General features: G+C 38.1%; 2 protein-coding genes across 10 annotated transcripts in view; one reads left to right on the top strand and one right to left on the bottom strand.

Annotated features, from left to right (window-relative positions):
• The window catches only part of TUBD1 (tubulin delta 1), a 29,698-nt gene that overhangs the window by 3,591 nt on the left and 1,158 nt on the right, over window positions 1-24,949 (top strand). Inside the window, exons 5-11 of one of the 5 annotated variants that reach the window (XR_005933325.1) lie at window positions 112-343; window positions 1,155-1,319; window positions 2,022-2,162; window positions 2,696-2,879; window positions 5,659-5,792; window positions 6,594-6,689; window positions 11,292-11,435. Coding sequence is in view for 3 of the 5 variants with exons in the window: in XM_030027072.2 (XP_029882932.2) it covers window positions 112-343; window positions 1,155-1,319; window positions 2,022-2,162; window positions 2,696-2,879; window positions 5,659-5,792; window positions 6,594-6,689; window positions 11,292-11,377 (1,038 nt within the window). In the remaining 2 variants the exon portion in view is untranslated. Of the gene's footprint in view, window positions 1-111; window positions 344-1,154; window positions 1,320-2,021; window positions 2,163-2,695; window positions 2,880-3,896; window positions 4,237-5,658; window positions 5,793-6,593; window positions 6,690-11,291; window positions 14,647-24,949 lie in introns of those variants that run through there. The other 4 variants (XR_003925238.2, XM_030027072.2, XM_041126537.1 and 1 more) reach the window with 4 other exon arrangements.
• The window catches only part of VMP1 (vacuole membrane protein 1), a 71,538-nt gene continuing 61,391 nt past the window's right edge, over window positions 14,803-24,949 (bottom strand). For all 5 annotated transcript variants that reach the window (XM_030027077.1, XM_030027079.2, XM_030027078.2 and 2 more), the window contains 2 exons: window positions 19,033-19,135; window positions 14,803-17,741 (listed from right to left, as the gene is read on the bottom strand). In XM_030027077.1, coding sequence (XP_029882937.1) covers window positions 17,598-17,741; window positions 19,033-19,135 — 247 coding nt within the window. In that variant the 3' untranslated portion in view covers window positions 14,803-17,597. The remainder of the gene's footprint in view (window positions 17,742-19,032; window positions 19,136-24,949) is intronic.

The following is a 24,949-nucleotide window of genomic DNA, read 5'->3' as shown; positions in this document are numbered from 1 at the left end:
ATCACTTCCTAAGTCATAACTGAGGAAATGACAGTAGCCAGAGGATTATAAACTAGAAGGAGATTAAGTTGTTTGACTCTCATTTGTGTGTGGTTTTTTGTTTTTTTCCAGATCATTGTTCAAAACTACAATTCTGTTTTGACTCTGTCACATCTGTACCAGTCATCAGATGCCCTTCTTGTTCATGAAAATGATGTCATCCACAAGATCTGTGCTCAGCTGATGAATATTAAACAGATCTCCTTCAGGGATGTAAATCAAGTCATTGCACATCAACTGGGGAGTGTTTTCCAGCCCACTTACACAGCAGAATGTGGCTTACACTATAGCAGAAACCCATTAGGTATCTAACTATCTTATATCTGCCTAATGCATTCTCACACATCTTTCTGTAGTCATTTCATGTTGTGAAGTTCTTCAGTCTCCTTACTCAAGTATTTGGATACATCCCAAGATTTAAGATGGGAGAGTGAAGGAAAAGACTAAATTAGGAGTTCAATCCCAATTTTGTAGCAGAGTCAAAATAGATCCCCCAGCTTCTGGTTTCATTCTTTACCAAAATAACCCTGTTTCTCCTTTTTCAAGTGATTTCAGACACCACTGTACCTATTTACAATTCAGAGGAAATTTGTGTAGGACAGTAATTTTGGACTGAGTTTTACATTTCACATTAGAAGTTTGTATAAACTGAAACAGAATGAAAGTTTTGTGTTTTGCTCAGGCAGAAGACAGGCTAGCATACAACTTGGTAGCAACAAGCAACAGGCTGACATTTGTATTTTTAAGGGATTAGAGAAAGTTACCAATATTGCCGAGAGTTTTGCATGTAAAATTAGACTTTCATATCTGTCTGTCAATCTCTTTAGCAGTGCATAGGGTCTTTGAGATTTTGAACCAGACTATAAAGTGAGACAAGTCTAAACTGTAAAATAAGAGCTACTAACATGCTTGTATAGAACTCCGTAGTATGTAGCAAGTTTGCATTACTTTGATGTGTGTCCATAAATTTGTCAAATTAAAACTTCACATATCCTGCTTTGTTTCTTACCTTAAATTGCTAGATCTTTGTAAAATTCCTCACTCTCTTCTCCTATTTTAGCTAGCCTATGCAATATTTTTGTCAAACATCAGCAGCTGTTAATTTCTTCTTTCAGGAGACTTAATGGAGACGTTAGTTCCACATCCCGAATTCAAGATGTTGGGTCTTCGTAACATACCTCAGATGCCTGAAAACTCCCTCGCTTATAGCACATTCAGTTGGCCTGGACTCATCAAGCATTTAAGGCAGATGCTCATTGCTAATGCTAAAATGGAGGAAGGTAAAAAGCATTCACTTATCTTCAGTATCTGTCACTCTTCAGGCATTTATTTTTACAGATGAAATAAAGCTTATTGTTTTGTGGGGCTCACTGACTAGCTTTAGTCAGTTCAGAAACGAGTTGCTGCCCTCAGACAGCAGGAATTTGCCTCTACATAGCCAGCTGCTCCTTTAACTATTCACTCAGCTGCCACTGCAGCTCCTGGCTTGCTCCTGTTTTTGCTCCCAGACATCTCAGTTAATTATAACTATTGAAAATACGCAAAACAAAACAGTTTTTGGCCATGTGCTTAATTTACATGATTCATTTGGAACATTCCTTGGATAGTTAGTTCTGTTATACTTTTTCTTTTTACACCTTCTACTAATAAAAATCACGTTTAGCTCTCCCATATCATTTACATGCGGAATTCAGTACAGCTTCCAGTTATGCAAAGAATGGGCTGGCAGGTTGCTTAATATAGAAACAAGTATCCATTTTCTCTGGTAAGACTAGTGACTACCAGGCAAATACTGCTGGATTAGCACTGGTTTTCTCTGAAAATTGTGTAATTGCTACTTAACTAACGTGCAGAAGCCACAAACTCTAATATGATCTCAACTTGGGGCATAGTGTTAGTTACCGTCTGACTCTTCGGCTAGTCTGAATGCATTTCATGACACATTAACTTTCTTTTATATCTTTTTTGCCAAAATCTCATAGGTATTGATTGGCAAGTACGACCACCACGTCTAGGCTCCTCCATCCCCTCCAGTCATTCCACAAACAAGCCACTGCAGTTCAATACTTCCATTGCCAACCTGGTTATCCTGCGAGGAAAAGATATGCACAGCGTAGACTTAGGTAAGAAGGAAAAACACAGTACCTCAGTGATTCTTGTTTCCCATCTCACTGTTTTCTTTTCAACCATACCTGACAAAAGTGAAAAAACCCCAAGGCCACACATTTGACTACTAAGGTCAATATTCCTTCTAGAAACATTTTAATGTCCAAGGCCACGTTGTCTAATTGCTTAGGGCTGTTATATTTACAACCGACTTCTGTGTTTCCTGAACCACTTCAGGGAAGGAAGAAGAGACTGAAGTCCATGTATCTGACAGGATTCTTGGCTATACTGTCTGAAATATATTTAGCTGCTTCTGGAGTGATGAGCACAGCTTACAGATGAAGTACCGATACAAGAGTATGCTTCTAGATAATCTAATGAATCTGTTTAAAACAGTTGTATTTTCAATAGGCTGACCACTCTGCAGATTTTTTTCAAGGCCTGAATTGATCTGCCAGGCATTGATTAGGTCACACAAGACTACTGAGATCAAGATGCAGGAGCCTGTAGCTTTACATTTGTCAACAGGGCTGTCTTATTTCTTCTGCAGGAAGTTTCCGAGATCCCTCATTATATACATCATGGCTAAACCCTCAGGATGCTTTTAACACGTGGAAAACACCAAGAGCATTTAACAAGTACGAGAAGTCTGCTTCTTTGGTCAGCAATAGCCAGTTCCTGCTGAAACCTCTTGACAATGTTGTAGGAAAAGCTTGGAATATGTTTGCTTCCAAGTAAGTGAAAATAATTATGCTGATACTTCATTAATAACTGCCAATATCTTCAGTGGTAGCAAAATCATTGTAAATACAGCGCACTCTTTCAGCAAAGTAAAGTAAAATAAGCATGAAGGCTGTTCCCACACTGTAGTTGAAACAATTTATGTTTGAAACATGATGGCAGGGTGAGGAACACAGAACAGTGCTTATGTTCTGTGGATAAGTAAGACCACATATTCTAGTGCTGTCAGTTTGACTATTTTCTCAGTACTAAAACTCCCCAAATCTAGTGCATACCAATGTGACCATTCTAAAAATTACACATAGAAACTCTTACTGATCATATAGTTTCTAAATTGGGTACACATGCTGCACAGTCCGGGGGAAAAGTTCCTGGCTCAGTTCAGAAGCATTTAGGGGATTTGTGTATTTACTAAGGCTCCCATGCTATTAGTTCGATTTTTCATTAGAACGAAGGACTCTAGAAAAGAATTGTCTCTTTACTTTGATCATCACGAAGCCAAGGTTACTGCATGTCACAGCAGATATCTGCTAAACATGAGTTTCTAGCACAGGAATTCTGCAATTAAAAGCCAAAAGAGGAAAACTGCTACCACTAGCTGTGCTCCTAGTTTTACCACCTGTTACAAAAACACCAGTGACAAGAAGCAAGCTATCCTGCACACACAGGTTTAGGCTTTGTATCTCAAATCTATAAATTACTTTTCTCATTTAATAATCACTTCTCCTTCCATTTCCCAGTCAGGCCAGTTTTGTTAGTGGCGATTTCGTTTCCCGAAGCAATACACAAAGTTATAGAACCTATTAGAAACAAGACATGACTTATCAATAAGTATGAATTGCAAAATGAGTTCAAGAGAGCAAAGTAGAAACTAAACAGCATGGTTACTGGGTGGAAACCAACCTTCATTTGACGTTTTTACCATAACTATACAATCTGATTTCACGTGTCAGATTCTTCACTGATTTCTAATGTCTTACCCATTTTCCTACTGTGACTTCAACACACAGAGCCTATATTCACCAGTACACTAAATTTGGAATCGAAGAGGAAGATTTCCTGGACAGCTTCACAGCTCTGGAACAAGTTATCTCCAGTTACACCATCCTTTGATTTTTTTATTCTTTTTTTTTTTTTTTTAAATGGTCTCAAATAGAGCTTTCCTGAAAGAACCCAGCACTGGAAAACCTTCCATCAACTTCCTGAAGTGTATAAATTACTGGACTGTAGCTATTTTTCAGTCTTGTAAGCAGTGTGTGCATATGTTAGAATAGTAAGAACTAAATATATTTGTATGGGCAAGTATTATTCATATTTAATATATCTAATAAATACCTACTTTTCAATACATTTGCTACATACTGTAGCTCAGTCTTTGAACATCATAATTTTTGTCACTGGGATATTTTTCATAAAGAAGTCTATACAGAAGGATTTTTCTCCAGGCTAAACCCTCAGCATCTCAACTATCATGAAATAATGTGTGATAAAAATTAAATGCCTGCTTGACTACAGTAGTAAGGCATTCCTGATCCTCCAATTTCAATTTTTGATGATAACATTTTGCCCTAGGAATGCTTCAATATTCATAAAAATGCACAGTATCAGAATTATTAATCCAAACTCCATTTGGGTATCATTCAAGATACAATAGGGTGCCACCTGTTCCTTTAAAGCAAAGTAAGACTTAAATTCTATTTTAAGGACCTTAACGTTGACCAAATAGCGGAAGTTTTGAATCATCTTTTAAAAAAAGGTATGAAGGGTTCTTCATTTTCCTGTCATCCTCAAGTTATATTAGAGATTATAATGAATTATATGCTTTTCTGGCCATTTCACTGTGCCATGTTTTCAAGTGGTGTTACCTACCTCTTGGAAAAAAAACAAAAAACAAAATCCCTGTAGCACATCAGAGGTCTTGGCTATTTGTTATAGGCAAACCATAGATTTAAGCAAAACTACAACTCTTGCTCTTCCTACTATAAGTTAGAAGCAGGTAGTTTTTTTAATTAATTTGTTATTTATTTAAGCATATTTGGGAGGAGAATTGCTGGTTGATTTCAGATGTAAGAGCCTGTATAATATAATAAATAGTATAATTTCAAAAGTCAATTCAAGAAATGGGCTCTTTTTTGCACAAATTTTACCACGACCACAAGGTGGTGCCCCTGGGAAGCTGCAGCTGCACCAGCCTGACAAGAGGAAGAGATTGCAATAGCTTGTGGGGGTACAGACTAGATACTCATAAAATAAGAGAGTACAGTAGAATTAAGGATTATGTTGTAACACTGAGCTTTCTTCTGCCTCTGTTAGCTTTTCACTTAATGGTAGGGAGAGCTTTTTGAATTCTTGCTATTCCTCCCCCCATAGAAATAATCCCACGCACTATTAAATACGTACGCCAAAAAGAAAAGTTAAAAAAATCAATCTCAAGGACTTTTTCCTTGACAAGTGGACAAATCTCATAGTTTCCCTTTAGGTTTTAGTGCTGTTTCATGCCAGGCCTCTGAACTTTTAACTAAAAAGATGAGCACGCACATAGTGTGATGCTAAAGATGTTAAAGACGTTTGTAATATGGCTAACGACGCCCACGTAGAAGTCTTACCCTGTTAGAGATTCTGATTTAGATTTTAAATCTTTAATGAATTAACAGTGGTAGATGCGGTAGTGACCTTGCAATTCTGCTAGGCTTCAGAGCACAGCAGACACTCTGTATTACTTCTATCTTTATTTCTTTCCCTGGTTTCATTTGCCTCTTCACTTTCTTTCAGGCCAGGTACAGGAGCACTAAAATCCCCCCCGGAGCACCTGTTCTCAGAGCAGCTCTGGCACAAGACACCTAGAACGGCCAACACGCTTCTTGACAAGATTCAAGTAACTGTACAATTGAATCTGAAGAAAACAAGTAAGTACTGAGGCTAAGTTCTCAATTTCTCAAATACACCCATAGTAGTAGCTGATCACTGGCATAGTTGTGTAAATGCAAGCCTCAATGGATTCTGATAAATTTTGCAGTAGCTTATAGACAAGCAATGTTAATCTCTCATGCCTTCCAAAAAAAAAAAAAAGTTTCAACTGCCTGTTAGCAGTAGGGCAACATTCAGTACACATTAGGGTTGAGTCTAGTCCTAATTCATGCAGAAAAATTACCTGTGTAAATTAAGAGCTATATTGGTGCTTCAATTCAATAGCTAAATCATTAAATATACAGGGGAATGAAAATCATTCGTGGGGTTGGGGAGAACACAAGAGGGAAGGCAAAGAGGAGAAAGCAGATAGGGTAAATATACCCAATAACTTATAAAAAGACACTTGACATTTATGACAAGACAATTGACGATATTCTTCTTGCAGACCACAGTACACAATCCAACGACTCAGTCTGGTTTGCTTTCTGTTTTCACTCAGCTCAGCTAATTCCTGTTTTAGGAACTCCCGCTCAAAAGGGGAAGACACAATAATCATAGTTCAACTATCCAGCCATACTTGAAGCCCTATACTTCTCAGTAAAATTTGAGTCATTTGGAAGTTCAAAACTACATACAACTTTTGTTATAAGAGTATTATTTGTGATATTTAGTATTCCTTTTCACTAAATCACTTCCTGGCAGCTCAGAGCTGGAGGACTGTTCTGATCAAAAGGGCTTTTCTGGTCTTGTGTTTCTGTCAGTTTCAGCCATTGTCTTTAACTTGGGTATTTTCACAGAAGAAACGGGAGGAAAGATTGCACAAGAAGTTAAGATAAACAGCACAGGCAATTCAAGTTTGCAAGGAACAAAGGGTCAGGAAAGGAGACAGCATGGTAAGGTTCTCCCTCCTCCCTCCTTCAAAAGGCACAGGATGTTTAGCAACATAGAAATAATTTTCTCTAGTGTTTTCAACAAATATCAGACTGAGAACTTCTTCCAGTATCAGAAATGAGAATAGATAACTCCATGTCTGAAAAAATGACCAAGTCCCAGGAATGCATACTCTTCTTCATTGTTCCCCGGGACACGCAAAAAAGAGATTTTTAAAAAGCTAAGGACAGATAAGTCCTCTCAGAAACAAGGAAGAGAGCAATGGGTTATTGTACTGCTATATCAATAAGTAACTTTATTGCAGAAATAACCTCATGTTATCTCTATGTATTTATAATTCTGAGCATGAAGCAAATACAGCAGGCGCTTATTGCACCAATGAATGACATAGACCCATTTATCCATTCTTCGTAGGTACATTATTTATGGCTTATGTCACTTCTAGTTAACGGAGCAGGATATTTGGGGTTTTTTTGTTTCTTTAAGTTTGATGGCAGAATTTGGGCCACGTCAGGAAACACAGCACACAGCTAAGATGTATAACCCCAAAACAAAAATTTCCTTATTTAATCTGTAGTTATAACATATGAAAACAGAGGAAAGATTCTGCAGCTCAAAGACAGAGCTAGGCCAACACGTTCATTACTGCTTAACAAGGATACTTCTTGTTCACAGTTAGAATTCAGGGAAAATACTCCTACTTCACGGGAAAACAAAGTTTTCCAAAGCAGCAATAGAGGATCACAACCATCAGCCAAATTTTGACAACACAGATTCCTCAAAAGTACAAAAAAAAAAAAAAAAAAGGGAGGTAAAAACAAGTGTAGCTGTTGTATTAGCTGTTACAATCCCTTTCATTGCTCTGGACAAGAGATTGACAGGAATTGTTTTAGGCATCTCTAGGCTTCTTCCTGTTGGTGTTTTTCACGGCTGACCTCAGTTCTGTAATTCTGACACCCTTTCCCAAACTAAGCCTTCATTTTTTCATCTATGGCTGAATTCCTCTATTTTTTTTCCCCAGGATGTGGAGAGGATCAAAGTGACAGGAAGTGAATAGCTATTATCAAATATTCATCATCTACAATTATATTAGAAGGTGGAGTAGTCATTTTCTATTTTATTGATAAAATTAATTACGTAAATACTCAGAGCCTGGATGTGGGTCTTTATTTCATTAGAAATTAAAATTAACAAGGTAGATCAAAGGTCAGCACAAGCCAATGGCTCACTGAGGCAGGAACAACAGAATCAGCGGCCTTGACCTAGCTAGTTTTAGGCAAACTACCCACAGGATGTCCATAAACCAAGGAACAATGCATCAAATCTCACTATTGTTTTTTGTAATGGACAGGTGCAGCTCACTTGGAAGTTGATTCAAGGACTCTAACTATAGCAGATATATTTAATGAATAGGATAACTTTTATTTGGCAACAAAAAAAACAGGAACAAAAATTAACCTGATACAAATACTTCAAACATAGTAACTGTTTGGCAAGTGACATGGCACTAATATAGTTATGGATACAATTTATTTGGACTTAAGTATATATGGGTGCTTGTAAGGTTAGACTGACTACCAGATTTACCAAACTGAAACAGCTCAAGATTAAGGGAAAAAATCCGTGGTTTCCACAACAACCAGGGTTTTATCAATAAGAAAGAAGGAAGTTATATTCAAATTACCAGCTGATACACTACATCAAGGTACAAAAGGATATTAAATGAATAATTCACTTCCTTCTGCATTTGTTAATAAACTTAGTAAAAATAAATATTATGAAACATCCAAAAGGAAATATTTTCAGATGTCAAACTGTACTTTAAAGAAGTATGCGTTTTGCTGGACACCGCTTTAAAAACTGCACAAGCGTCATCAGGAATGCGATTCATGGATCTGATATGGTACAAAAAACTTCCCAAAGGAATTGAGCTGCTGCCTTTCCTCCACTGCTTTCAAGGGCAGCCCAGACACAGCCTTACCAAAGCAGCAAATTCCAGTGTGGGCTTCCTCCTCAAGCCTCCTGCCTCTGGCTTCCTATCCCACCTCTGCCCATGCTCCAGAAGCACAGCCTGGACACTCAGACAACTTTTAACTCGCCTGGATGTAGAGCTGATAATCCTGAATTTTAACTATAGTGCCTTTCCGGCTCTTTCAGTCAAACTCGAAGTTCACAATGGTCGCTTCTGATTTCACATTGTATGAATCCTCTCCCTCTAGACAGCCACTTCCCCTCTATCCGGGTGGGGTAATGAGTCACCTACCTCCGCGAATCAGCAGAACCTGCTTAACCCCTTCCCAGAAGCGCAAACAGCTGCAAATAGGGTGGTGTTTCAAACAAATGTTACTGCCAACCATAGGGAGCACACTGGAAAAGGTGAAGATAGCCAGAGATAAGAGATTAGAGAAGCTGCTTCTGCTCATTAGGAAGTTTAAAAGCAATTTTTAGAGGTATAAATGTGTTCCATAATAAAGATCATGGAAGAAGTCTAAACCTTAAGCCCATGGTTCATGCAAGCCTGAGAGATCCTAAACAGTGAGTTCTAAGAGAGTCTAGTGGTATAAAACAAAGGCACAGGCTTCTGCACTTATCTGCATGAATCAGGTTCCAGAAACCTTCTTGTCTGTTAGTCTTAAAAGCAAAAATTTTAAAATATGGAATGTTACACCCTAAGATAGAAAAATAAGTAAAATGAGGACACTCCCTAGGCCAAGAGCCCCATTTTAAAAGTAAAGGCTGTAAATAGAGAAACTAACTAAAATAAGCTACTGGTTAATACCAAAAAAAGACAGAATAAACACTGCTTGAGCTTCAGTGAGCTATGAGCTTTTGTTTCATTAGTTATATGTGATGAGAAATAAATACCATCTTACATGGTATATTTGCATGTGAATGGGTGTGTTCTGTAAAAATGATTATTGTACATATTTGGTTACATGTACAATGTAATGTTTATTTAAAGGCTCACAAAAATACACTTCAGTTGCCTGAGAATGGTGTAATTGTGGTCAGATGGCATGATTTAATTTGAACTTTTGCCCAGCAGTCTCCAATACGTAATAGATCATTTACAGGAGCATGTAAGCAGAACACTGCCAAAGGAGCCAAATGGAAAGCAGCCTTATCCCACACACTGAAGGTGTAATAAAATACTGACTCTGTACTTGGTTGGCAAGGGCAGCCGTAGCTGTTCATTATAATATCCTCAATAAGTATGGTGAGAGCTGGGCAATAGTTCAGAGCTACTGCTCTCCAGATGGCTCAGAACAATACTGAGTTCAAGAATACATATTTCCATGTAAGACTGCTTGCTGCTGGCTGTCATGCAGTTCTGCCACTTGCAAAGAAAACTCTGGGAAATTTCCTCCCCACCCCACTTTGGGCAACTTCAGCCTGTATTACTACCTGATTCTGAGTCATCTAGTCAGCAATTGTATTTATGTAGTTATATGACATTGTAAACTAGCAATTTCTCCTTCCTAGGCCGAATTTTGGTGAAGAAACCTAATGCAGCTGATAAAACAGTTAAAAACATAAATTTGGCAACTGATGAACAAAAATCCAATTAAATACTCTTCTCCCAAGAAGAAAGCTTCCCTTCCGTCCCTACCAAACATTAACTCAGGTTTTCACATTATTTTCTTCTATAAAGATTTAGTCAGGCTTCTCCACAAAGCCGGTATTTTCATGGTGAAGTCTTCGCATATAAAAAATAGATACAAACTTAATGCGTGCTGTGAAATGGGAGCTTATTCTTCAATGACATTATAAAGGAAACCTGAACTTGCTTTAGTACGCAGGGGGTCCTGTTCAAGCTGAACAAATCTCCAGTAAACAGGCCTGAACTTGTCCAAAAATCGCTAAGCACCAAGGACAGACAGGGCTACAAGAAGGACTGAGAGAAGAGACATCAGTGACAGTTTTAAGCTAGGACTCTCAGGATCAGGTCTGTCAAACAACACTTAAAACACTTTCCTTATTCACTTAATTGGAATGATCCTCTCTCAGCCACAGCTGAAATCTATTGCCAAAGGATAGCACAAGAGATTTCCACACTTAAGAACACCAGGCTCCTCCTGGGCAGCCATCACAATTTTAGTTCATGCACAAATGCTGCAGTATGATTTGCCATATGGTGGTTCTGCACATGCAGGAGTGTTTAAGGCAGGTTCATATAGAAGTTAAGGGAGGCAACAGAATTAAAATCACCAATTGCATTAGCACAGATCTAGTAGAAATACCGCTTTGAAATTTTTTTTGGCATCCATTACTTTGAGCTTAACTAAATACTGGCTTCAGGCATCTTAAAAAGTTTCTCTCTTCCTGCTGCTCCCCACCTAGAGTCTTACACAACACACATGGATGCACGTGACTGTATGTCACAAGAGGTCAGTTGGACTGAGGTGAGACATAAAAATCAAGGAATCAGAGAAATGAAATGTTGTTATGAAAATATGCTAAATATTACAGCTCTCAAGAAAACCAGTTGCAGCAAACAAGGCACTGAGAGAAGCACCATTTCTAAACAGACCAGATGGATTCTGTGAATGTGGCTAGATTTGTATGATGTTGTAAATCTAAATGTGTATTTTCTTTTTATGCAGGTCCAGTTTCTTTCAGAGACAGAAAAGAAATGCTGAGCACACAACCCTGCTTTTTCAAGCCTTTTCAACAGATGGAAAGAGCCTAAGAAACATGCAGTCTCAGGAAAGACACATGGTCCCTTAAAACTCACATGGTTTCTACACGTAAGTGTGAGCCTCGAAAAAAGTATTTATGGTTTTAGTTAGCAGCAACTTCTGCAAGAGAACTGCCAGTCTCTTTCCTGACAATATGGAAGGAAAATAGACGTACCACAAGGTCATTGCATGCAGATAGAACGAGCTTTGGGAAATGCATCTAATCTCTTAAAGAATTTTTTATACTTTGTCAAATGGTTCGAGGCAATTTAACCTCCCCAGGCACACTGGGCGCCGGTGGTGCCTGTGCTCAAGTAGGTTAGAGCTCTGGCTGATACCTTCCACCAAATCGATGCCACCTTTCAGTGAAAAGGCTTTAGACCTTAGAAATGTCGTGCAGATCAGCTGGTACCCAAGTAAGGTAATAGGTGAATTCCTACAGACTGATGTCATCAATCATAACTGTGGTCACAATCTTGTGTAAAACCAGGCTAATGAACACTTCCACGTAGTTCATAGAATTTGCCTAGATCTGAGATATCTTTGAGATAAGTGCAACACTCCCTATAGCAAAAGCAGCTAAATGACACACTACCAAGGCCACAAGGAAAAAAAAAGTTCCAACCACCTCTTATGAGAAGGCAGAATCAGACCTGCATGGCCTGCTCTGTCATATTAGCTTTTTTAAAAAAATCAAACAAAAAAAAACCCCCAAAAACCAAAACTGGTGGATTATGCCTTAAATCACGTGTACTAAACAGACAGCCCTTCCCTCGCAGGACCCCTCGAGCAGGAACAGAGCAGCAGTCACCAGAGAAAAGACACCAACTTGCACTTTTTACAAGGACAGAAAAGCAGTTTCTGAGGCCATCGGAGAAGGGTGCGGCAGGGCAGTTATCAGAGCAGGGAACAATACACCGAGCTGAGGAGTCCTATCTCTTGCTTTTCATCAGGAAATAGCAGCTAGTTTCCTTATTACCAGCTGCCTGGGCAACTCATTTAAGCTTCTTGGGAAACCAGAAGAACAATTAAGCTGGGAGTAACTCCCTTGAAACATGAAGATGCAGCACACTTACTTATCCATATCTGCACAGCTCGTCAAATGAGGTTTAAAGAAAGATGACCTTTGATTTAATGCTAAGGTAGTCAGCGCTCTTTGAATCATTCCATGAGTGAATAATAATAAAAAACCTCTAAGACAATAAACGGTAGTGTTGAAGGCAAACTAAAACAAAGCTTGGCCAATTTGACAGGTTCACATTTGCACATTTGTTTTACCACAACTGAACATCACTAGCAGTGAAGAGGCTAGATGACTTCACAGCTCAGCAGCCTCTTCACTTTAAATTCGGCACAGAGTAACAGTCAGCTTTTTTAACCAAAATACCATTTTGCTGAATTCCTGACACATGCCAAGAAGCCCATCACAGATTGCTGGGCTCTTCCCACTGCTTGTACCTGGGAGGCAATGTCTTTTGGACATCTGATGGCAGTTTCTGCACTTGAGCTCCTTTCACTGTTTTGACAACTGACCCAGGTTGTTACAGCCTCTCCCATTGATGCCACTGCCAAAACATTGTTTTGCTGCCTTTTATGAAAGCTGAGTGGATGCATCAATAAGCAAGTGAAATGGATAAAGAAATAAATGCTAGTATTTCATGCCCTCAGTTAGAGACTTGAATTAGGAAAGTCACAGCAGGCTCAAAGAATTTTTCACTATAATCCTTTTAAAAATGAGTTTGTAAGAGCATATGCAAATATTTACCCTCAATCTAGTTCTGAATGCATTAGCAGGGTGTTTCGCAGGGAAGGCCATTGCTTCACTCCCCATTTCCTGAAGAGGTTACAGCAATCCACCAAGGCTCCAGCAATTAAACCCTCACCTGGACCAGCCTGCTCCCAGCAAGGGGTGGCAGCCCAGCAGGAAGCCCTCCCTGGCTATTGCTCTCCCACTTTCACACTCCACTTAGTGCTGCAGTCTGGAGAAGGCTGGGCAGAGTACTTACTGTTTTTTCTTCTTCCTCTCCAAAAAAAAATAATACAGATTTACAGGGGGGGAAAAAAAATTTAAATCTCAGAAAAGCAATTTCAATTACCTTATACATAATTACATTCAACCTTTTAACTGCTGATTACAAAGTATTTTTTTAACCATGTGCTTCAAAGAAAACAATTACTTTTACCTCCAAGGAACACACTCCATCACCACTTGCTTTTACACCTGCAATCAATTTTGTTCACTAATATTTATATTTATGCTTGATAATCAGGGAAACATCCACAGTATTTGTGCTTGCAATTAGCAATGCCTGCAGTGAGAGGGAGGCTGATTCTAACAAATTAAATAATGAAACCAAAAAGCACAGCAGGGAAGGACCTTCTGGAACAGCATTAAGCCATCTTCAAGTATTAATGACAAGTATCTTTTAGCATGAACAGGCAGCTGGGTGATTTCAGAGGGAGCTGCTTTAATAAGAAATACAGTATGACATTGGGATGGAGGTAAGAAACTAGAAGCAGAGACAAGGGAGCAGGAGGTGTCCCAGTGGTTTTGAAGTGTGGAACTAGATGATTCAAACGTCTGACATGGTCTGTGCTGGTCTCTTGGCTCGGCCTGGCACAGACCAGTGTGACCTTTTTAGCTTTGCTCCCATCTACACAATTCTTGCCCTGATGGGGTACATTGTGGCTGCCAGGGAGAGGGGCACACCAGCTTGCTTACATCTCACAGGGCCTTCAAAGTACATTGTTGGTGGGGCACAATTCACAGGTCAGGCAGTAAGCTAGTAGACAATTACGTGGAGGATTAGCTGCAATCCTACCTGACCTTAGCTCTGATGTGCTTCTCTGAATTGTTAGGCTGGCAATACGGCCAACTTTCTGCTTTGCTTGCTATTTACAGTGCACTTCTGAAAGCAGAGATTTAGCCATGTTCCACAGATGATGAGACCAAAAAAAAAAATCTCTATCACCTCCAAGTCATCTTTGATGTTTAACCAAACATTAGTTATTGTTACGAGGGCTGTTACTTCTGTGTGATTTTCAGTAATTCCAAGAAAAAAAGCAAGATACTTCATTCAGTGTCTAGACTGCAAGAAGAATCAGCTAAAAATGCAGTGATCTGTGCCAAGATTGTTTCTCTTGCAACAGGGCTCACTTTGGATTTTTCTCTGACACACTTTAAACTAGATGATTGACTGCTTCCAATGTGTAACTGAAAATATGTACAACAAAAGGAAACCTTGGATTAAGGGAGCAAAATACATGTTTTCAGATGAAATGCTAAATGCTCTGGGTCTTTTTTTGAAGCCACAAAATGCAACTGTAGATGTATTTTCCCGATTCACACCCATTGTAGAATGCTTAGGACAACAAATTTCACAACCAAGCTCAATATACAGAAATGGAAACAATCCAGCTGAAATAAACACCGGGAAACAGTTATTTGTTTATTTATTTAAGCAAACATAAAACTATCCATTTGCAAATCTCATTAGGTTTGCATAACTTTCATTTCTATTTTTTTTTACCTTTTACCAAGTCGTCTTATCTCCCAGCAGCTCAACAGGTAGAAGCAAGTAGAATGACCAGTCCCTTTAAATAGTGTTAGAAAGCTTCAAAATAACAGCATAGCTTATTGGAATGGACATGTACAAACATGAGTTGCAGAACAAGAGATATATTTCGCACTATATGTATGTAAACATATATTGAAATACAAGTGGGAGAAAGCTTTCAATTTGTCTAGTGATTTTTCAGTAGGCAAGGAGGCATAATTTTGAGGAGACCGCTAAAGCATTTAAAAAGGTATAGTTTACTGGCTCAAGCTCTAGGACGAGGGTTTTTTTTTCTTTTTAGTTATTGTTACAGTCTCCTCATTTCAATCTGACAGCACACAGGGATCTCAACATGGCATAAACGTCATTTACTCTCATGAAAGGCCTTAAGACACTACCCAAACTGTGCGAAGTAAATATAGTGTCCCTAAGGTGAATAGCAGATTTGAGGAAAAAAAGCTGCCACTAGAACTGGGGAAAGTAGCAAACGGCTGTTTCACTAATCCGAGTATCCTGAAGGAAAATGAAACAAACAGCTATGAACTGCTGACGTGATCTCTTACAAAGTGCAAAATGAAAGTTTGAGTAGACTGAAAAAAGCAGAAGTATCAAATAGAGCTATGATCTTTTTGAATGTGTATTGTATTAGAACAAGTTCTTTGCTAATTTATTTTCAAAGACCATATTTAGGCCAAAAAGTGAAAAAGCTGCTAGGGCCAAGATTTAAGAAATACTGCTTATCTTTTAAAAATCCACAGGGGCAAATGAATGGCCTTTGTGCTTTTAACTATCTTGTAGTACCTCCCAGCACTCAGCCTTTTAGATATTTAAATTTAATCTAGTCAGCAGCTCTACTGAGAGAAGTCCCTATTAAAAGCCTCCCCATTCATTCAGTAACATTGCTTAAAGTCATATATGAAGCATACAGGAGAAACACTACAAACCTCACACACAACTGAGATGAAACTTTAAAAGATGTTTCTTATGTAGACTGCTGCACTGCGTGACTTCTGAACTCATTTCCATCTAACCTTAAAAACACTTATATGCTGTTGATGTTCAATGAAAACAGTTGGAGATGGATGAGCAAACGGTCAGATGAAAGATACCAAAATGTCAGACAGCCTACCGACTGTTGTTGCCATGAGATCCAACAGTCAACATCAGTCTGATAAGCTATCCGACAGGATGGTACAGCCATGGAGATGTCACGACGGTTGGCAACACAAGAGGACATTCAGGCAGGATTGAACAAAATACATATTCTCACACCTTGCTCAAGATCTGCCCTAGCCTCATGCAGGGATAAATCTAACCTAAGCAAGAGCAAGATCTAATCTACTTTGTGCTTATATGCCACCTTTTGATAACACTAATTGAAAGTCAAATTAATTCTTGTTACTTACCCCTAGGATAAAAATAAAAAACAATAGTTCAAAAGTTATTAGAGTAGTAATACATATACAGTAGCGGTGGAATGGATATCTACTTACTAAAGAGGGAAAAAGATCCATTTTCATATTAGTTATGTTCATGTACATTAGAACTGGAACACACACCGATTCATAACAACGTTTTAAAAAGATCTGACTTTAAAAGCCTAAGGGTAAGGTTCTCTGCATCATTGCTGGGTTTGACATCAAGTCTGTTTTCAGCTGGAATCTTTACTCTTCCCCCCTCTCTTCTTCATTGCCCACGGTGCTGTGATCAATGGCAAACATCTGAGAAGAATTTGTGATAACAAATATCACTAGCTATTTAACTTGGCTATTTTAACCAGTGAGCTGTACTTCAAGCCAGTGATATCCTTTCTACTTCCTTCTGCTAAGTAAGAAGTTCTTAACAAAAAAGAAAAAAAAAGAACAAAGGGCTTCAGCACCATTTGTGCAGGAAGGATGAGTAAAGCATGCGATTCATGGGATTAAAGCTTAATAAAGAAACTAAAGAAACTCAGCATACAAAAGCAGAGAGGAAAAGAAACAGCTTAAAAAGACTGACACAAGAAATTCTGGAATGATCAAAGATGACTTTATAAAGTTTTATCTTAACTTCATTCTAAATATACAGAATAAAAAATGTCAGCTTCAGCATTTTGACATCAATCATCTCTGCTAACATCATGAAGTTTAAGAGGGTGGCTTTTCCAACCAAGGGCACGTGCAATGCGATGGGACACTGGAGAATTCAGATGGAATAGCCTTACCATGAAGGACATGCAACAGTTTGTATCCAATCGGTATTCATTTATGTACATTTTGATGGTCTTGAAAGTTATGGAAAAAGCAAACCAGCCACCCTTCAAAATAAAAGGTTACCCTTAGGTCAGTCTGAAGTTAAATCAGGAAGTGGAGAGTATTAAATCATCAGTTTTGGAAGTAATTTGGATGGACGACACTTGTGTTAAACACCATTTAACATCACATTGTCCATCCTGTATCATACAACTCAGACTTGTAAAGCATTTATACCTTACCTTAACATTTATAAGTTTGTCAATGAAACGTCTGCTCTAATATCCAAATTACTTTCAAAATTAAATCAAAACTTGTTATAGTTGAAAATTGATGTTAAAAAGTTTTCCCCCATTTTTGAATAATGCTGATTTTTAAACATATGGAAAGATGTGTCATTTTTTGTGTCTGCTAAAACCCATTCCAAGGGTTTCTTCCCAAGCTCATTTGGTTTTTTCTTCAGAGTACATCTTCTGTTGCAGTCGTTTGGCATAGCTCTGGGCCATGGAGTTGATTATAGATAAGATAAAATAACAAACCATGACAATCACCAATTTTTCAAACATCCAGGATAGCCAGTTTTCCCCCTGAAGAGACAAAACAGAAGAAGGAGGAAAATGAAGATTAGTGGACAGCACAATGGAGAAGTCTCCATTTTCTGGGTGAAAGGGAAGAGCCTAACCATTTTTTTTTTATTATCTAATTTATCAAATTAAAAACAGGAACCAAGTGCAAGCCGACAGGATTCCTGCAGGTCCCACTGTAAAGCTGACTTTAGTCCCTTGAAAGACAATGCAGGAGGACTTGCCAAATACACTGCAGGGCAGATGATGAATCCTTGATCATTACTAGTGTGCTAGTGAAGTGATTTATTATTCCTAGTATTGTTTCGTCTTTGCTAACAATTCACAGAGTTCAGAATTAGCAACCCTGACTGTCATTCCCTGTCATGTTCATTGCAAAGAAAACAATAAGGTCATTGGTTAACAATGTTTTTTCCCTACACTGCATATACTGTGTTATCTTCCAATTAGTATCCGATTCTTCTGGTGTCAGTAGAAGTTAATGCGATGACCTCGGCAGTCCCACTTGGAGCGTTTTCCATGGCTACTCTTAACTTGTATTTTTTTGTCAAAGGAGGGCAGCAATGCACTGCACAAAAATTACTTCAATGTGCATAAAAGGAATCTGCATATTTAGTTATTCCAGCCTGCTCCTCCCTAATTTAGTCTCTTTTGTGGTAAGAAATGGGCAAAGAAACATTTGTAAGAGCTACAAGTATTACATGTGAAATGGGAGTAAGATTAATGGATTTTATCTAAAAATGCCATAGCATCCTAAGGAATTTCATCTCAAAGTTGTTCTATCCCCACTAAAAATTCAGGATGTTTTTAAAATACTATTTTTTTGTATGAAAGGACACTTCTGCCCCTTTGTACTGAGTCTAAACACCGTATTTTTCTTTTCTGTTCGAACACAAAAGGCTCGGGGATTTTATTTCTGTTATTGGCCATTAAGCCACAGATCTTACTGGCTTCTGAAGTATTGATGCTGCACACCGTTTGTTACCATTTCACATGTAAATGCAACTTTTTTCTGCTTAAAGTTCTCTTTCAAAATAGGTGTGCTATTGGCCTTAATTTATTGTTTTCTTTATTCTCCAAGAGTTTTAAGTCCAGTTGCATACAATTACAGTATTATTTTTAATTCCCAGGTTGCTTTTAAAATGAGATTTTTATCTATTCCCTAGGCCACTGCAAATCTTTGAAAAACAAAATCAAGAGTTATACTGGTAAACCTGACAAGTCAGAAGACAGCTAGAGAAGGGAAAAATTAATTGCGGGGGGGTAGGTGGAGGGGAGGCAGAGAGGTTCTTACCTGGGGCACGCCACTGTCTGATTTGTGGTGAAGTTTTATCCTCTGAGCTTCCAAATACTCTTGAAATGGCTTCTGAAGAGAAGGACCTATACTTGGAATAGCACTGATGCAAAGTTCATCCCAGAGAACAAGACAAAATAAGGGAGGAAAAAAAAAACAAAAACAAAAACATTTTTTTTTTTAAAACTTACCACTTTGACCCAAACAGAACAAAGTTCAGAGTGAGCTACAGCTCAGAAGGACATTGCTACTTGAGAAAACATAACCACGAAATAAAGTGTATTTCGTCTTTTTATCTGATACTTCTGAAAGGGCCATATTTCCCCAGATCCTCAAAAAGTGCTTAAAAAGAAAAATATTGCAGAGCAAACCAGTGACAATACACTGCTGGTAACACAGAAAGAAGCTGCGAGCTAGAGCATTTCCTTAAAGCCAGGGAGAAGCCAGCTGAGGCTCTGCACTGGTGCAGTGCTGAGAATCAAATGAATGACTTCTCAGAAGTCCCACATTTATCACCAGCAGTTCCTGTAAGAACTGGTTTGAACCGATTAATAAGGAAATGACTTGTGCTTGTGTCATCCCTCAGTTAAAAAAGAAACTGCTCGCCCTATGACTTGCCCCTATCTTCTCAAAGAAGACGGCCCCTTTCTCAAACTAAGTCCTTATTAGGACAATCTGTGCGTCATCCTTACCCAAAAAGAATGCATTAGCAAATTCTGCAGGCGCCTCCCACAAGTCAGTGATTAACAAAGGAACAAAGAAGGAACTATGAACCCTGTTCTGAATCATGCCATGGTTTATGGCAGATGACTTGCACAAAAGCTACAATACATAACTGAACACCTTGTTCTGACATTAACGTTACAAAGATCACGGATACGTTTTTGGAACTAAGAACCCTCTCCAACCTCTACGGCGTAAAGGTGTTGGCGCTGGACAGACTCACAGCAGCCCCCAACTTCCATTCTGCAAATACCACAGCCTGTCCAGACTTTAATCAAAAACAACCTAGGTAATTTTTTTCTTTATATCTATACACCATGCTATTTAGCAGGAGGTCCAAAGAGCCTTAATAATTGTCACGATACTTTAAAAAAAAAAAACCAAACTTAAATACTATACAGAAGAAATTACCACTAGCCACAACACTAGCTCAGCTGGTGTGGTGAGAACACACACACAATCCGAAGGCTCCCAAGGTTTCATCCCTATATGCGCACCAACACTCCTAACCCCAGCCACGGGAGAGTTCCCATTACTGACAAGTGCCATTTTAACTTCAAAGAGAGCTAAGATCTTAATTTTTTTTTTTCAATTCTAAAGAAATAATACACTCTTCTACATTACAAAAGTCACCTAAATTTCAACACTTCAGTTTTGATTCTTTACTACTTCAGGGAGGATTTAGTAAAACACACTTCAGACACCAAGATACACATGGGCAGTTTTACAAACTGATCATCTCCTCTCCAAATGACTGCGGGAGGGCTAGGTCTCTCAAATTATTTTCCTCAGTCTCCTGATTTGACACAATATTCCCTTTTCCAGGCTAAAGCCCAATTAAAAAATAACAGCTTTCTAATCTTAAGAATTTATGAAAATGCACAGACTGAAGAAATGAAGTAGCTCACTCTCCTCCACTAAATCTATTTCCTTCAATAGCCAGGGGCAAATAATTTTTTTGAACATATTTACAAGAAAAAGATTGCTTCCCTCATGATTCACCGTCACAATGATACAAATGGGTGAGTAAATTCTGTGCCTAGACTGGTAAAATTTCAGGGGGAAAAAAAAAAAAAGAGCAGAGACTAAAGCACGTCTATTACACATTTTACACAAGAGTATGTCAACTTTTACAAATGATTTCCAGTTTTTCAGAACCGTCCCTTACGAAGCTGACTGTTCGTGGTAAAAATGCTCCTAATGACTCGCCGATCAGTACGAGTCACAGTTTTAAAAAATGAGTTACATTTTGAGGTTTCTTTTCTTTTTCGAATGACACTTGGAAGCCCGGTAAAGCTACTGAAGGGTAATAGTTTACTTTTAAACTTCTGCATGATTATGAAATGAGGAATATTTAAATGATGAGAGATGAATGATTAACAGAATCGTTGTTCAAATACCTCAATTTTTTTTCTGAAAACTGAACTAAGTCAGTGCCCAATTAGCATTAAATAACAGAACAAAGACATGAAAACCAAGTTCAGATGGCTTGAAGAGATCCTGGTGCATCAACACTGTATTTCAAAATTTTTTTCACTAAAAGTATTCAGCTTTTTTTTTTGTGAGCATGACTAAGAATTAAGTACACAACACTCATTTTATTAAAGCTATTTTGAAGAACTCTAAGATCCTGAATGCAAGGCTTCTAAAAGTCTGCAATATTTTGCACATTCATCTAGAAAATCATGAATCCACAGTACTGGGAATAAAGTTCTTGAAATCCCATTTCAGCGGGACAGTATCAGTTACTTGCACTCTTTCGACAAAATTCAATCATTTAATCAACCAGCTAACTCATATGTCACTTAATATCCAAAGCGTAGGCATAATCTTAGATCTGAAAGTCTTAAAAACCAGTTTTCATTTTATTTCATTACAAACAAGTGATTGGTATCCCCCCACAAACCTAGTGAAGTTCAACTCCCTAACCCTGTTCTTACCAAAGGAGGAGGGGGAAGACTTCAGTATAAATTTTCAGGGATTACACTCAGAGGCAGGCACACAGGCAGAAGGAGCAGATTTGCATCATAATTCTGCGCCACTTAGCAGTGACTCGAAGATACACCTTCAAAAGACTGCTGCAGTTTCAGGAGTCGACATGCAAACCACAAGTGTATTTACACATCCGACTTAGGGAGGGAAGATGCTGGAAGATAACCCTGTTTGTAGAATAATCTAAAACCAATTCCTTGCATTTTCCTTTGAGAATCAAGCCTGTTGTCTTTCAAATACAGAGTAGGAAAGGGTAAGAAAATAAAAGGACCTTAGTGCACAACAGAACGTAGCTCATCCACACTTTGTAGTCTCTATCTGCCAAAACAAAACACACAAAAAACCCCCAAACACACAACCTGCTGTCCCTTCTTAAAGGCTTAGAATGTAGGTCTTAGTGAGCTGCTTAAAGACTTCAATTAAAAAAAAATAAAAAATAAAAAACCAGAACCACAAAAACCCCATTCACGAGAAGTTGTGTGTAAAAATAAGCAATGAAATACATTTCACTAGTTGCTATCATTGTTATTAATCAATTTTGCAGTTAATCAGCAACAGGCATGCACTCCTAGGAAGAGAGATGCTGTTCTTGTGTATTCTGTCCTTTCACCAAAATTTACTTGAAAAACAAAGTGACTAGCTACAGTTTTACCATAAGATTCAGAAAAAAATGCCTTTTTTTTTTTTTTTAGGAAAAAAAAACTCTGAAGAAATTTTGATTCAGAAGACATTTTAGAAACACTTAACATTAAACACCAATTTTTTTTTTAACTCATTCTGATTCTCTGCTAAAATTGAATGTTTCATAAGGAATTGAAATTAAAAACAGACTTCCAAAAAATTGTACTAGCCTTTGGTATAGCCCAAATTCATTAAAATCATAACATTTCAGTAAAAAACATTACTTGCATTCTAATACTACAACATAAACACCCATTAAGAATTTTGCTTCACTGAACAAAACACTGTTGAAGCTTGTTTTCAGAAGTATTTCCTGGTATTTGTAATTAAACAGATGTATCTTTGATTTTCTTTTTTTTTTTTAAATTAAGAGCTATGATTTCTATGCAAATGAAAAATTACATAGCTTTTTTTCCAACAAATAAAACAAAACTTCACATCTATTTGAAGCACCACACTACAGAGATTCAGCAAAGTTGTTCTAGGATCAGCTAAAAAATTACACCAACTATGTACAGATTCTGACAATGACTCCTACAACTTCTATTCCAGTTACAGCAAAACTGTGTTTATTAAAATACACTGTACAATTTATTCATTTGCTTTTCAAATAATGCCTGTCAACAGCTGAACCTCAAATGCATGTCACTAGTCATGAAGAGGTAGGAAAGATTTTTGGGAAACTTATCTTTTTAACAGCATCTTTGGAACTACAGGAAGGAGTTTTCTCAAACGCACGTGGATGAAGTGCCAAACCAAGGGGTGGGGAAGAGGTATTTTCCCTATGCCAGTTTAACAAAAAATAGAAAGTTAGTAAAAATGCAGCTCACTAGAGTATTGACTAATATTAAAAATACTTCTTTAAAACCATTTAATAATTATATTTGCAGTTTTGAAAGGCATATTTTTCATCTTACAAGATCTTTTAAGGGTATAGGTTACTCCTGAGTTATCGACATTTCGTAACCTATGCTTTTAGAGTTTGTGAACGCTCAGATAATTACAAGCTGTGCTAAATGCTGAAGTACAGTTCTCTATCAAATGCTGCCTTTTAGTATCATTGTGCAAACACTTCACACACACAAAAAAAAAAATCTATCAGTCCACGATTTTGGATATAAAGCTCCCATCTTATAAAAGCCTCTGCACATGTGCGTATTCACCTACTCTTCCAGAGAGAAATGTTAGAATTAGCAAGTATTTTCAAGAAACACTGAAGTTGCCATTTTAGACCCATGGTTTAGGAACATTAATACAGTGGGGTTTTTACTGCTAATGAAACTTTTTCATTTGTAAGAGGCCTCCAACAGCAAGTGATGATTAAGCAGCTGATTAACTCCAAGCAGTCCTTAAACTCCATTTATTCTGATGGAAATTAAAAATGTAAATAAGAACTTCAGTGGCATTCAGTTCTGAATTTTATACCCTATTCAGCAGCTCGTATGAACAACTGGAATCAGTCCTCCAGTTGCGATGATCAAGAAACATTAAGCACCGCAGGTTTAAAAACATGGAAGTCTATTTTATCATGGAAATGATAATCTGAAGGGAAATGAGAACCACAGTAATTGAATAGGTGGTGCAAACAAGGCGCCAGGCTCCCAGGCTGAAACACACCGAAGCCCTGCTTGGAAAGGTGATGCAATATTGAGTCACAACCCCATTTTACGGATGATCTCTCTAATATCCACAGCTGTTAATTTGGAAAAACCGTTTAACTGTTAACAGGGGGACTGATTTTGTCAGACTCTCTGGCACGCACGCTTTGTCCTCGTCCGGACCCTCTCAGAGTCTGGGGACAAACAGCGTCGTACACGTTTTGCTCAGATTCAGCTATTTGGGCTAGTCCAGCTATAGATAAAAACATCCTTTTAGGAAATGCCAGCACTACCATGCCAAATGAAGACAACAGCAAAAGAAATTTTGAAACAACAGAAAACCAAACTAAGAGGAAAATATCACTGTGCGTTTTGTCAGCACAAACCCTGCACACACTCGGTATCTCAGCCCGGCCGTCCTGCAGCAAGCATGGCCCAAGGCCAGAGATTATCTCCTTCTACAAAAAAGGGAGTTAAGTGGCACTGAAGAATGTGACAAACGAAGGAGGGGGTGTGCTGGGATGGAGTCTTCGCTCCCAGTACCTCCAACTCTTTTTTAAAATAATTTATTTAAATCAGACTAGCTATTGACAGCTAGGCCAAAGGGCCAAAGCAAAGGCTTTCACCTTCCAAACAACTATGCAAAACTTCATTAAATCATCACACCCAACACCCGCTCCTCCCACACAGAGTTTATATTAGATTCACATTTCTCCATTCCCCTGTAAGAATGCAAGAAAAATCCATCCTGCAGCTCAAAAGCAGTAAGGCATTTAGCAAGAGGCTCCATATTTGGTTATTTTAGCCATTCCTCCCTTAAAAGAAACTGGAAGTTTTGCTCCAGCACAGTATCAACTTCTTTGAGAGTTAGACATTTTATAAACCATTGAAAAACAGATTCCAACGGAAATATTTTTATGCCA

The sequence above is a fragment of the Aquila chrysaetos genome, chromosome 10 (genome assembly GCF_900496995.4).
Source record: "Aquila chrysaetos chrysaetos chromosome 10, bAquChr1.4, whole genome shotgun sequence".
NCBI lineage: Eukaryota > Metazoa > Chordata > Aves > Accipitriformes > Accipitridae > Aquila > Aquila chrysaetos.
Note: the sequence above shows the minus strand (reverse complement) of the source record. Positions and strands in the feature narration are given on the sequence as shown.